The sequence below is a fragment of the Schistocerca serialis genome, chromosome 9 (assembly GCF_023864345.2).
Source record: "Schistocerca serialis cubense isolate TAMUIC-IGC-003099 chromosome 9, iqSchSeri2.2, whole genome shotgun sequence".
Lineage (NCBI taxonomy): Eukaryota > Metazoa > Arthropoda > Insecta > Orthoptera > Acrididae > Schistocerca > Schistocerca serialis.
The window spans coordinates 102,963,280-102,977,915 of NC_064646.1; the positions used below are offsets into that span (position 1 = coordinate 102,963,280).

The following is a 14,636-nucleotide window of genomic DNA, read 5'->3' on the forward strand; positions in this document are numbered from 1 at the left end:
TGACGGCCTACAAAGTCAGGTCCGGTCAACATCACTCACAGTTATAGGTTGACATTTGGACTATGTTTATCATACTAGTACCATAGCCATTCTGTAGCAAGTTATTCTAGGTGTAACAAAGTTTTGTGTCTCTTATTATCTGGGTTTTCTTGTAGACGGAACAATATCCTCACAACTGGAGCTACTTCCAATCCATCCTTCAAATTCAGGTTTGCCAGTTTATTTATCCCCCTAAACCTCTCCAAAAAAATTCCTCTCTGCTTCATATGTTTCTTTGTGTTTTTGTTACACAAATGGTACACTATCATAATAATCTGCTTCCAAAGCCAATTCTGTGCTAAGATACCACTAACATTTATGTTCCTAGTAGCACGACTTCGTCACCAACTCACAGCTAATCTGTATTCAGTACAGCCCTCAAACTCCAATATATAATCAGATAAAAATTTTCGAGCAACATTTTAATCTGAGCCTTATAAGGACTATTTTTGTTCCCTTGGTCATGACACTGTAAGTGAGAGGCAGGTCCAAATGAACAGATAACAAAAACTACATACATCATCTGAATAATCCATGTTGACAAAATACAAACATGAGTTCATTTTGCTTACACAAAGTTTAGTAATGATTGCATTAGTAGCTACACCACAGATAGCACAAAGAGTCATCTAAGAGTTAAAAGATAACTATGGAACTTGTAAAGAGAGATTTTACATGAAAGGCCAGCTGGTGAAAGATTATAAAGAGAACAGTAGAGTTCAGCTGCTTTGGTATCTTCATTTTCCAGCAATACCAGTTACACATACTGATAAAACAATCTTTTCTGGGGACTATAATTAATGTCAGACAACTGTTAATGGGAGGCCTAAACTGCATGACTACTTTATAAATCTGACATTACCTTGTGTTCAGTTATTCTTCTAAATAAAGTGTCAAGCCACACACTGAACTTATGATGACAAAAACAGGTACAATCTTTTGAAACACATATAACAAAGTGCTTACTCACAATGTGTTTCTCTCCTATCAACACTCACCCCTGAGACGAGCGTTCTCTCTTTCCATGCGGATGAGCAGCAGCTGCTGATTTATAGCTTTACGCCAAAGTGCCCTCAGTTCAGCACGGTCACGTTTTGTCAGTTTCTGCGGCCCATCGAGTACAACTGGGCTCCCATCTGCAAAAGTAACAAATAGTGTAAATAGCCACCTGCAGTGTACATTATCTACACGGAGGCAAGAAAACTGGTCCTTACCAGGTCTGACTTTCTTCGGTGTGACACTGTCGAATATCGACTGGCGCCATGAGCCTGACTGCCGGGAGCTGCCTGTAGTGTCTTTGCCCGGAGAAATGGGTGAACTTCCCACTTTCAAAAATCTGTAATATGATTAACACTTACTGTCACTGATTAATCTCTGCAATATTGCTATTTATTATTTCATTCAGTTATCGTGATCATCATCTTTCATGTCAGATAATGCAGAAACATTTTAACTGAAAGTCTGCAGTTAGAGACCGAAATACATACTAAATGGATGCAATTGCCCAACATATTTAACATTGTTAACCCACTCAATTTGAATAGTACCATTTAAGATTTTGCAAAAATAATGAAAGAAAAACTATTTCTGATACAATTTGTCCTATTGTTTCTTATAAGTAATCGACTTTTAAATTTGTATATTTTTGCATATGTTTGAACTAATTCTGGATTTTCTTTTCCATTTTGCTGTTGATACCCAAGACACAAGACACAAGGTATTGGTAGGACTCAAAAGCATCCCGAGATTATGGAAATCGCTGTCTGTGCATCATTTGTTCGACTTTGGAGAACTGCAGGAAGTCGTTATCCAATAAATTGAGTGAGTATGGTTAATAAGGTGTTAATCTGATGTTTTTATCTGTCAAATACTTGTTTCGCATACTACATGACACCTGCCATTGTCAAGATGAAGAATGTGATTTTTCTGATTCCCGCACACCATTCAGCATAAATCATTATTCAATTCTTTATGTCAGCTGTCGCAATACGTTCAGTGTGACCAACGAAATGACTGATCAGTTTCTTCAATGTGTTTTACAAACAAACAACTTCTACTGGCTTCAGTTCATCCTGAAATGCCCAAGTGATTGACTGTTGCTTACTTTCAGTCTCATACAACAGCACTAACTGATCAGAAGTATCTGCAAATCACTATGTAATGCAGAATTGACCACTAGATGTCATGAGAGGAAGTACCACCAGTATAAAAAGAGGATGGAGAGTATTGTTTTTTCAGTGGAGATGCAGTAAAAGCAGAATAGGTTGGGTCAGGAGAACACTGACTTTGAACATGGAATAGTCATTGGTCGTAATTTGAGTAACAAATCCATCAGGGACATTTAAACCCTTCTAAAGCTGTCAATAATATTTTCATATTTTTGGGCCACAGTCATGTAATAATGACTGAATGATATTTCTATCATTTGTCTGTACAAACTTCTTAATTATATATTACTATCAAGGATTTGGCATTAAGCCACTATCAAATAAAACAATGCTGGGTATAATTAGAATTTGTTCAGTGAAGTCCATCATCAAGATCTACTGAACTGCATGTCCAGTGTGAAATGTGTGGCAGATAAGGAGATCGAATTACAACCTATGCTGTTCATCTTTGACCATCAGTCAACCAATAACTTCCATAATATATTTTCAGACCATGTTCACTGCACATGTAACTACTGTATTATCTACCATCAGTACTGACACTGGCGTATGCAGGAGGTGGTGTTATGGTTTGGGAGTGTTTTTAACAGTTATTGCACTTACAAAAATACTAAATGTGAAAGGATATGAACATATTTTTCAAAATTTTGTACTGTGCTCAGTAGAGAACAAGTTTGGAGACAATGGTTGACTGATTAGCACAAGACATATGTGAGACAATGGCTTATGGACAGTAATATTCCTGAAATGGGATGGCCTACCCAGAGTTCAACCTGAACCCAAGAGGACACCTTTGGAAAGAGTCGGAAAGTCAACTTCTCTCCAGGCCCCAGCATCCAATATCACTACCTTCTCTGTATTTGGCTCTTGGGGAAAAATGAGCTCCACAGACATTCAGACATATCACTGAGAGGGTCCCCAGCACAGTTCAAGCCACCTTAAAGGTGAACGATGGACAAATTTCATATTAATGTCTACTAATAGATGTCCGGATGCTTTCAATAAGATAGTGTACATGCAATTTCATTTTCTGTTTAGATTGTATACAGACTTTGCATCTCCTTGGTTGAATTATTTGGATACTTCCTTACCCTATTTGAGATATGCTTTAGTCAGATCGCACAGAGTCCAAAAGCTACAAATATTTTTCAAAGCTAAATATTTATGCAAAACTGATTGTTTTTCAGCCTTAGCTTTACTTATGGACACTACTAACACATAGTAAGTCACATACTGATCTTTCTCAACCATGGTTCTGTCTGGCCAGGATTTCACTCCTCTACCACAAGTATAAGGAAAGTGAGAAAGATGGAAATTGAAGCAGAGTTGACAAAATCCTAGCCTTCCGTTATTGCTACAATTTTGTTCATCAAATGAACGAACAGGTTTTATGATCAGTTTTCATGATCATTATAGTGTCGTTATTACAACTGACAAGTCTGTCATTTAGTGTTTTAATCTTTATCACTACATTCAAAATTTACCATTTATTTAATATTCATCATTTAGTGTTTTGCAAATTCACTTCCAGGTAAAAAGTGACTCTAAAATGGAAAATGTGAGGGAAGATTTTTAGTATTAGATTAGTAAGTGGATGAAGAGATGTGTGGCATGAAAGTTAGGAATTAAGTGTGACCCACACAAAGAGAAAGAGAGATTCATTTGGAAACTGAATGGCTGAGGATAACAAATATTATACAAGCATAAAATTCTGTTTATTTCCAGTTATAATAACAGAATTAGCATTGTGTAGAGATATTTACAGCAATTACTAACTGACCTTAACTGTGTGTATTTGACACATATGGATTCAATACAGGATGATAAGATGTAAGGATAAACACAGTACAGACTGAGATGAAAATAAAACTACTGAGTCCTCTACATGTTTTGAACATCAAGCTATCTAGAGGTGAAAGGAACAAAATTAAGGAAAGAAAATATAGTAGAAAATCAATGCTGAAACTGTAATTATGAAAACTGAAAACTGTACTGCTTCCATGGGATGCTGGATTAATGGGCATTATAAAGGCCAGTTTACACTGGCTGTCACAGCACCATCACGTCATGGCAACATCACACCAAAAATGTATTCACACTGTCCATCATGTCACATCAATTCAATTCAATTCAACTTGCATGGCTTCCTCAACTCTTTTCAATATTAACAAATAAGAAAAAATAACAAATAAAGGAATAACAAAGAATGAATTAAAGACATAGAACAACAACTGATATCAACCACAAAAACCATGACCTAACAAAACACAACAAAACATAGTACTGAGGATGAAATCACAGCTGTTTATCAGGAAGAAATGAGCTTACGGGTCATGTGATCAACAGACAATAATGTCATGTACCAAAAATTTGTTCCTGAGAAGCCTTGACAGTGCAGTGACGTGACACGATGTGAGGGCCATTGTGGATGCCGCCATTTGAAATGCATTGGGAAATGTTTTGATGTAATGCGATGTGATGTGATATGACTTGATGTGACGTGACAGCCCATGTAAATTGGCCTTTATTGTGCCTTTTTCAGCAGCATTTGACACTTTCTATTGGAGGCTGTTTAAGCTCGAGTGTCTGCCCATGGACAATGGGGCACCCACAGGCAGATGTGGACAGGTGCAGGTAAACAGGTCACATGCATGCAGTCAGGCAGCCAAGCCACTGTCTATGATGCCATATGCTTCAACCAAATGCGGGCAGGAGTAGCCAAATGGCTTGCTCAAGTAACATGACAAGGTGCAAAGGCAGTGCTACAGGACCACCTGACACGTAGCCTATACAACCTGCATCTGCCTTCAGGTGAGCTGAAGGGCACTCATGCCCAACAGGACAAGTGGAACAGTCTTTTCTATCATTTCGTACTGACTGCACATTTTATGTACTCTTGACATACATCCATGACACATTGCATCATTCCATTTTCCTTTCGAATTGTTTTATCATCAGTAACAGCTAGGTAGTGTTCGACCATATGACAACAAAAGTTATACTCATAACAAATTCAGAAACATAAATTTAAACTCTTAAAAGTTTTCGAACACACAAAGTGTTAAGACACAAAGGAATAACAGACAATGGCTGTCAGTAGGCACTGATTTAATCATTGGGGAAGGTTGAAAACGTGTGTCATACCAGGCTCAAACTCTTACAGAAATTGGCAAAATGCCACAAGTAAAGATGATAATACACAAGGGGAACTACCATCATAGTGTGTGGATAGGTTGACAACGTGGGTCTGATGGAGGGCATGCTAGGGTAGTCCACGCAGCTGCGATGACCTCTGTGCCCTGATGGCGCAGTGGTCAGTGCATCTGCCTATCAAGCAGGAAGCTCAAATTTGAATCCAGGATGGGCATGCATTTTTGACCTTCCCCATTGATTTAATCCACGCCCACTCACAGCCAATGTCTGCCAACCCTTTGTGTCTTAAATCATAGTGACTGCTTGATGAAAAATGGTGTCTGTTCTTTTGGACATGTTCACAAGAGACACACACAAAAAGTATTGCATTTTGTGTTGCGGTGAACGAGAGAATGGGATGAGTGGAATAAAAACAGGGAAACCAAAACAAGCTATTAGTTTACTCCATGGTTCTGCTGCATTATCAGTACATGTGCAATTTTAACTATTATTAGTGTCACTGCTACAGTGATTTTGTGTGTGTGTGTGTGTGTGTGTGTGTGTGTGTGTGTGTGTGTGTGTGTGTGTGTGTTTGTTTTACTCCTACTAGAAAAATAGCAAGAGCTCAAAGCTAGTGTTAACTGTTTCCTATTATGTGTTTCTGTGTGCCATGTACCAATCCTCTATAGGTTAAGTATTAACTAACATGTTTTTCATTGGGCTCTCCTTCTGGTGTATACCAGCACAATGTAGATCAGAGTTGGAACCAGATGCTGCATGACGCATTCTCTGAGAGGATGCATTAGGAGAGTCCGGAACTGGTTCTGCTTGTTCACTGGTTGGAGAAGCCCTGGAACTTGTGTTTGATATACTTTCCTGGAAATAAATATTAAAACCAGCTGATAACATTCTGTAAATAGATTGCTGCATAACGCAAAAGTAATACATGTATTTCTACTTTACTTGAGAACCACCGAACCAATAGAATTTTAATTACAGTCTCGCTAAGTTTGTTTTTAATAATGAAGCATGAATTATGATATACAGCACTCGTACACTGCATTTTCTTCATAAATTCTGAACAAAACAGTTAGAAATGAAACAGCGTATCACTTTAAAATTAAATGAAAGCTGATTAAAGACTGGACAACAGAGTCACAACTCCAAAACATCTGAAGATGATTAATCTAGAGCTTTCAAAACCTGAGGTTACTTACTGAGAGTTTAATGGCTTCTATGGCAAGAGCTAGGGATGTAGGCGTACACTATGGAAATGTAAGACAGTTAACAGGAGAAGGAAAGTCTTGCATGTAGAATGCAAGCATATGCAGTGGACTAAAACTGCCAAGATTCAAGCTCATTAATGGATTCTTCTGAAAGATAACAAAGTTTTCATTGTGGTTTGTGTGCCTGTCGACGACTCAACATTTTTACCATTTAGTGAATTGCCTCCTTTACTCCTAAATTACTTATGTTCTAAAATCACTTATGAATTACTCTTCATGTACCTTCCACAATGTGGCGTTGCTGGGAAGACTCATTTCCTTCAACATGGGTCCCAAGTCATCACGGGATCCTTTCCTTTTCAGTAGCTGGTCAAATGAATTTGTTAGCGACCTTTTTGCTTTCATAAAGATAGTGCTGCCACCTAAGTACTGATTCAAAAATTCATGTCTGAAACAGAAAAAAAAACACAAAAAATTATCACATTATAAATAAATTGGTAAAGCTTACCGCAAATGCTTATATCAAACAAGAATGGTTCCTTTCTTCTTCTGCTCAAATCACATTTCTACAACATTCCTTTTCTACTGTGCATTAACATGTATCTATAGTCTGGTGATGGTACTAGCCACAATTATAACTGAAGAATGAAGGGGTTGGCAGAAAATGAAATTTGGAAGAGGCTAATATCAGAGACCAATCCAAAACTGAAATAAAAAAGGTGTCCACAAACAACATGGCATTTTTTTAACTTTGTTTGTACAACTGAAATAATAAGACAGCAAGTAATTCAAAGACAAATCTTAACACATTAGCAAAAAATAATGACTATAATGAAAAACCATTTGCCATCACTGAGTAAGTAGTGCTATCCTACCTATGTCATTGTAGTAAAGGTTATTTCAGTTTCTAGATTCAAAAGAAAAAAAAATGTATCTACATGTAGAAGAACAATAAAAATGGAGCTACATTTCACAATATTAGAATGATTTACCTAGCATCTTCATGACAATGCAAGAGTTGGGACAGCAGGTGCCAAACAAGTGGGAAAAAGAGGTACTACGTGGAACAGGGAACATGAGAAGAAATGATGATTATGGTTTAACAGCCTGTCAGTGACAACATTGATACAGAGAGTGCTGAAGCTTATTCTGGACTAGGTTGTGGAAGGAAATTTGTCACATGCTTTGCAAAGGAATCATTCTGGCATTCAACCTACTCTAGTTTAAAGGTATCTTGAAGAAGATGGGCTGTGATTATGAGTGTTACCACCTCCTCCTCCTCCTCCTCCTCCTCATAATTATCATCTCTCCTGGACTGTATTCTCCATACCACTAAACTCTCATCTAACTGTTTAGTCCCCCCCCCCCCCCCCCAAAAAAAAAATCTTCCAAAACAGTTGTATTTGCCTGAAAATATGTTATAACAGCATCTGTTTAGCTTCTATCAAGAATATCTATTAGCTGTTAAGTGATTTCTTATGTTGCTTCGTATGGGAGTATATTAAATTTAAGTTAATAGCATTGTTAATACCTGTGCATTAAAAACAATCAGAGTAAGATGAGGAAAGGATGTGATAATATATATAAGAGGAAGGTCAAAATCACCCACATCCCAATATTACCTCCAGAAATTATCATTCTACTACCCAAGTGTGACATCATTCTATTCCAATTTCTCTTCAGTATCATATTTCTCCAACACATTTGCCTCTACATTGATTCATCTGCTTCATATATTTGATCAACTGCTTGCATTTCAAAGATGAAGTTCTGAAAGATCTTTACTGTGTTTTTTAAATGTTTCAGAAGTAATTCATAGCTCACAAATAAAATGATTAACCAGGATTGTACCTGTTTTCAGCTGTATCGTGAACATGTCTGGCCTGCTTGCTCTCACAGTGGGCACGGAGCAACATCATCAGGAACTCATTCTGTTCTTGTAAGCCTTGTGTTTCAGCACCACCAAATTTTGTAAGGATACTTTCCTGTTCAGCTTCAGGCAAGCCTTCTAACCTTCGAAGAATTGTTGTCTGTGTCCGTTTCTCATTCTGCCCTGGAGAAAATATAAAGTGAGCATTAGCATCTCATTACATACGAAGCACAAAGAGAAAAAAAAGGACAATTATTCCATTACAGAATTCAAAGTTCAGGAACAGTACTTCACAAAGGAAATTTACTTTACAAATTTTAGATCACTGTAAGCATTCATTCTATTTTGTGTGTGCCTGTCCATGACTCAATAATTCTCCTATTCAGAGGGTGGTCTCCAAGTCTTTATGAGCTGTATACAGGGTGTTACAAAAAGGTATGGCCAGACTTTTAGGAAACATTCCTCACACACAAAGAAAGAAAATATGTTATGTGGACATGTGTCCGGAAATGCTTACTTTCCATGTTAAGAGCTCATTTTATTACTTATCTTCAAATCACATTAATCATGGAATGGAAACACACAGCAACAGAACATACCAGCGTGACTTCAAACACTTTGTTACAGGAAATGTTCAAAATGTCCTCCGTTAGCGAGGATACATGCATCCACCCTCCATCACATGGAATCCCTGATGCGCTGATGCAGCCCTGGAGAATGGCGTATTGTATCACAGCCGTCCACAATACGAGCAGGAAGAGTCTCTACATCTGGTACCGGGGTTGCGTAGACAAGAGCTTTCAAATGCCCCCATGAATGAAAGTCAAGAGGGTTGAGGTCAGGAGAGCGTGGAGGCCATGGAATTGGTCCGCCTCTATCAATCCATCGGACACCTAATCTGTTGCTGAGAAGTGTACGAACACTTCCACTGAAATGTGCAGGTGCTCCATCATGCATGAACCACATGTTGTGTCATACTTGTAAAGGCACATGTTCTAGCAGCACAGGTAGAGTATCCCGTATGAAATCATGATAATGAGCTCCATTGAGCATAGGTGGAAGAACATACTGACGAAATTAAAATTAGCTCTAACATGGAAATTAAGCATTTCCGGACACGTGTCCGCATAACATCTTTTCTTTATTTGTGTGTGAGGAACGTTTCCTGAAAGTTTGGCCGTACCTTTTTGTAACACCCTGTATATCCTCATCATATGTGCTGGCACTGTCCTTAGAAAAGGGACTCCCAGATCTACTGCTTTGTTTGAAGTGTGGATGTATTCTGTTTGCCTCCACAGCAAAGTGGTCAGTGCTGCAGAATGCCATGCAAGGGGCCTAGGTTCGATTCCCAGCTGGGTCATAGATTTTCTCCATTCGGGGGCTGGGTATTGTGTTGTCTTCACCATCATATTATCATCACCAACACGCCACCAAAGTTGCATCAATAAAATGATTTGCACCAGGTGACCAGTCTACATGATGGGAGGCCCTAGCCACATGTGTGCTGGGAGGATTGTGCTTGGTGTGGTTTGCACAAGAATTTTTGGTTTTCTTGTATGTTAATGTTTAGTCCAAATTGAAACAATAGAAAATCCAGAATGGAATAATAACAGTATTACAAAAAGTATAGACTGCTGCCCACCAGGAAGCTATGTGAAATTTTTAGGAATGCAACTGGATAAATATCTATCATGGGGCTCTCGTATACCTTGCAAAAAAATTTAATATCCTAGCATACGTAATGAGGATATTGTACAATTCTACCAGTAGGTACATATGAAAAGTAGTATATCACAGCTACTTTGAATCAGTAATAAGATACAGAATTGTATTTTGGGGTAACTCCAACCATATGTGTCAAATATTAAAACTTGAGAAAACCATCATTAGAAATACGCACAATGTAGAGTGAAGACAATCACATGGCCTACTCCTAAAAAATCTAAATATATCAAGTGTTTCCTCACTATAAATTTATGAGCTGATTATCTTTGTACATAGTCCCCCTCCTCCTCTCTCTATTCCCCCTCCCTCTGTCCCACTCCTCCTGCCCCCTCCCCTCTGTTCCTCTTCTCTTGCCCCCCTCTCCCTCCATCCCTCCACTATGTATCTCAAACTACCCCCCCCCCCCCCAGCCGTGCCCATTCACACATATAGGGTGTCCTGCAAAACTCATCAATGAAGCAGGCCAATACTACCTGAACACAATACACATACCGCATTGGGCAGCTTATTTCAGGGGGTGGAAAACTGTTTCTTGCCTCTTATGTATGGACCGCCCCGCAAAGCAGGCCAATACTACTCTCATTCAACTTGCCTACTGTGCAGGGCAGCTTGTTGTCAGTCATTCCTTCTCCTGTTCCACTTGCAAATGGAGTGAGAGAAAAATGATTCTCTGTGTGCACTTGCATGAACTATCACCTTCGTCATTTTGTCCTTTTGGCCTTATATGAACTCTGAGGCAGCAGATTCATTCTGCAGTCTGTCAGAAATCCTGATCTCCAAATTTCTGTGAAGTGTGTTACAGAAAGATCATCATCTTCGCTCCAAGGACTCTAATCTAAACTTGCAGAGAATTCTGTAACACACTCAAACTGATGGAACTGACCAGTAACAAATCTAGCAGCATGCCTCTTAACTGCATCAGTGTCTTCCAATTGATCTGTACATGGTCTCCTTTACAGGAGAACTCCCCTAATAAACTGTTGTCGACCATCCACTTTCGCTAAAACTGACCCTATATGCTTCTTCCACATCATGCCGTTGTGCAACATTATGCCTAGATATTACGGCTGCTTAGGCAGCAGGAGGTGGACTGGGCCAAGCAATGCAATACTGCAACCTTGGTGGTAAAATGGAACTCTTGAAGATTGAGGCAAGCTGTTTACACACTCACAGGCCTAGGGATGAGGAAAATCCAGCAGTTAAAACCAGTATTGGTATTTTAGTTACGAATAACCGGTATTTTTCAGTATTTGTTTGGTCTCAGTTACAACAAGTGCTTTTTATTGTTTACTAATAAGAGGATAACAAAACCAAATATCATTTAGCCGTACCAGTAGTGGTAAAATTTTTGGTTTCTAAATAAACCATTTTAAAAAATGAGTCTTTTTTTTGTAAAATTTCCTTTGCTTTTAAACATTATGTTATTATAGAACATGGGAAAAGCAATCATTGCAATTTTAATAACAATGCCAGAAGAAATAAACACGGACACATGGCCTAAGAATTGGTACAACACTGCTGAGACAATAATGAACCTGTTACCATGTGGCATGGTCTATTGTACACACATACACATAGTGTGGGAGACTTCCCCTGTATGATCTACATGGTAGTTTCATGCTGTCATTGCGAGGCATTAATTGTATTACCATATAGCACCATCCTTACTCTGGAAGTATTTTACTGTGTATGGTACAAATGAAGTACAGTGGTCCATTTCCTTTAAAAGATTAAGAATGGGAGGAACTACAACAAACTTGCGACACCATATAATAAGGAGAAAACTTATAACTTCACAATTCATTCATAGTTTACAATAAAAAATGTCTTTATGTAACATGACTATCTACTTGCAGCCCTTGAAAATAATAAATTAACATAAAGAATAGAGCTCTTCAAACTCTGTTTTCAACCTTTAGCACTGATTATTCTTAATGCCCAAATAGTGGTATGATCCTCAATTACAGTATGATTTCTGATCAGAGTAAATTAGAATCAACAGGAGAATACTGGTGATTTTTGTATTATTCAACCACTTCACTTTTAGTGAAAAGCAGCAAATAGTGGGTGGACTAAGTTTTCTTTTATATGCCTAGTTGATTCAGTATTTTGATTCTAACGTATTTTGAAACTGAGGAATCTGAATTTTTCAATCTTTGTTTAATTTCCACATTTATTACAGGAAATAATAGGAATAAACACCAAAAATCAGTTATTTACAAAACCTGTTACTTTCGCAGTTTTAACACTCAGATTAAACTGGCACTGACAAAAAGCGATATAACTGAAAACCAGTCGTTTCAGTGATAACTGCCATCCCTACCCTGTGCACCAATTTGTCGTACCAATTGTGGATGGACACAGCCTGTCGGCATAAGTGAGCAGGGAATGGGTATAAATAATCGTCAATTTGAGCCAGGGATCAGCAGTCTTGCAGCACCTACAGGGATGAGAGATGCCGTGGCGGATGACTGAGCACGGTCTCTACAAATTTAGGCAATCCATCACCACACATTCTGGTAGTGCCAAGTCCTCCCCCTTGGGCTTGGTACTTCTTGACTGCCAAGCTGCCTCTTGGCCCACTCTAGCAGTGTAACAAGACCCAGGCAGTACAGCAGCCCCCCTTCCATGCTGATGTAGGCACCTAGGTGCCACATGTCAATTTCTAGGCCAAGTTCCCCCACTGAGGGCTGACTTCCCCTGCAAGTAACTTGGCAGTCTTCCGTGCTGCTGACCCAGTCCACAAGCGGCCATGTCCTGCTAACTGGACCACACACTGCTGCGTATGCTACTGGAGTCAGCATTGCTGGGTGCTAATGTCACCACACGTTAGGTGTCAGATCACCACAGCTATGCGCCGTCCTCGCCACGTACTGTGAGGGGCCATGGCTGCCACCTCCACGGAGACACTATCAGTGTAGTCAAATGAGTGTCTATAGAATATTTTGCCTGTCAATGATGTTTGATTAAGCTAGCAATGGCCTGATCCTGCAACTTTACTATACTGCCATGACCCAACCCTGCACAGAAAAGGTCTAATGCCCTCAGACCTCTTCAAAACAAATGTTTTTTGAACAGTGGGATACAATGTGTTAAATGAATGAATTTCAAATTAATTTCAGGTAGCAACTATGTGAAGTACCTACATTCCTGAAACTAGTTTCCAGTTTTTGATTACATAGCCATTTTGTTTACCTTTAGTGTACTATGAAGTTTCCTAAGTCAACTGTACATATATACGAGGGTTATTCCAAAAGTAAGGTCCGGTTATAAAAAAAAATCAAAACTAAAATGTTTTTTCAAAACAATTGTTTTATTTACATTCCTTACATCTTTATCTATTTTTCTACATAACTTCCATACTTATTTAAACATTTATCACATCGTTCAACAAGCTTTTGAATGCCCATGTTATAGAAATCGGCCGCCTGTGACGATAACCAGTCCTTAACTGCTTCTTTCTCTTCATCATCTGTGTCGAAGCGCTTGCCGCCGAGAAACTCCTTTAAGTAACGGAACAGGTGGAAATCACTTGGTGCCAGGTCCGGACTGTAAGGAGGATGGTCCATCTGTTCCCATCCAAATTTCTTGATCAGAGCTTGCGTTTCATTTGCAGTGTGGGGTCTGGCATTGTCATGCAACAACAAGATTCCAGACGACAAAAGACCACGTCGCTTATTCTGGATTGCACGTCGAAGTTTAGTCAGGGTAGCGCAGTAGGCGGCTTTATTAATCGTTGTTCGTCTCTCCATAAAGTCGACTAACAATACTCCACGTCTATCCCAGAACACAGTCGCCATAACCTTACGTGTTGAGATTGTCTGCTTTGCCTTGACCTTGACTGGCGATGACGTGTGACGCCATTGCATTGACTGACGTTTAGACTCTGGAGTGATGTGAGAAACCCATGTCTCAACCCCTGTGACAACATTGTCTAAAAGACTGTCACCTTCCTTATGATATCGCTCCAAAAAATCAAGAGCAAAAGCCATTCTTTTCATTCGTTGGGGCTCAGTAAGCAGCCTGGGAACCCAACTGGCACACAATTTGTGAAACTTCAAATGTTCAGACACAATTCTGTACAAAGTTGTTCTACTCACATTCGGAAAATGCATGTCTATGTCTGTAATAGTGAATCGGCGCTCTTCACGAATTTTTTTGTCAACCGCATTGACCAAATCGTCTGAAATCGCTGATGGTCGGCCACACCGTGGTTCATCGTGCACATTATCCCGTCCTTCATTAAAAGCTCGCACCCACTTGCGCACTTTACTGTCGCTCATTATGTTAGGACCGTACACTTCAGTAATCTGCCGATGGATTTCCGCTGCTGAATTGTTTCTTGCAGACAAAAACCGTATCACTGCCCTTACTTCACAATCGGCAGGCTGATCAATTGTCTTAAACATTGTAAAGTGACACTGTCAACTACACTCAGCAACAGTAACAAAGCGAATGGCGGCGTTTGACGCGCAA

General features: G+C 39.2%; 1 protein-coding gene across 5 annotated transcripts in view; it reads right to left on the minus strand.

Moving 5' to 3' along the window:
* The window catches only part of LOC126418503 (TBC1 domain family member 4), an 885,912-nt gene that overhangs the window by 23,479 nt on the left and 847,797 nt on the right, over nt 1-14,636 (minus strand). For all 5 annotated transcript variants that reach the window (XM_050085291.1, XM_050085295.1, XM_050085292.1 and 2 more), the window contains 5 exons: nt 8,417-8,618; nt 6,848-7,013; nt 6,046-6,215; nt 1,254-1,375; nt 1,038-1,175 (listed from right to left, as the gene is read on the minus strand). In XM_050085291.1, coding sequence (XP_049941248.1) covers nt 1,038-1,175; nt 1,254-1,375; nt 6,046-6,215; nt 6,848-7,013; nt 8,417-8,618 — 798 coding nt within the window. The remainder of the gene's footprint in view (nt 1-1,037; nt 1,176-1,253; nt 1,376-6,045; nt 6,216-6,847; nt 7,014-8,416; nt 8,619-14,636) is intronic.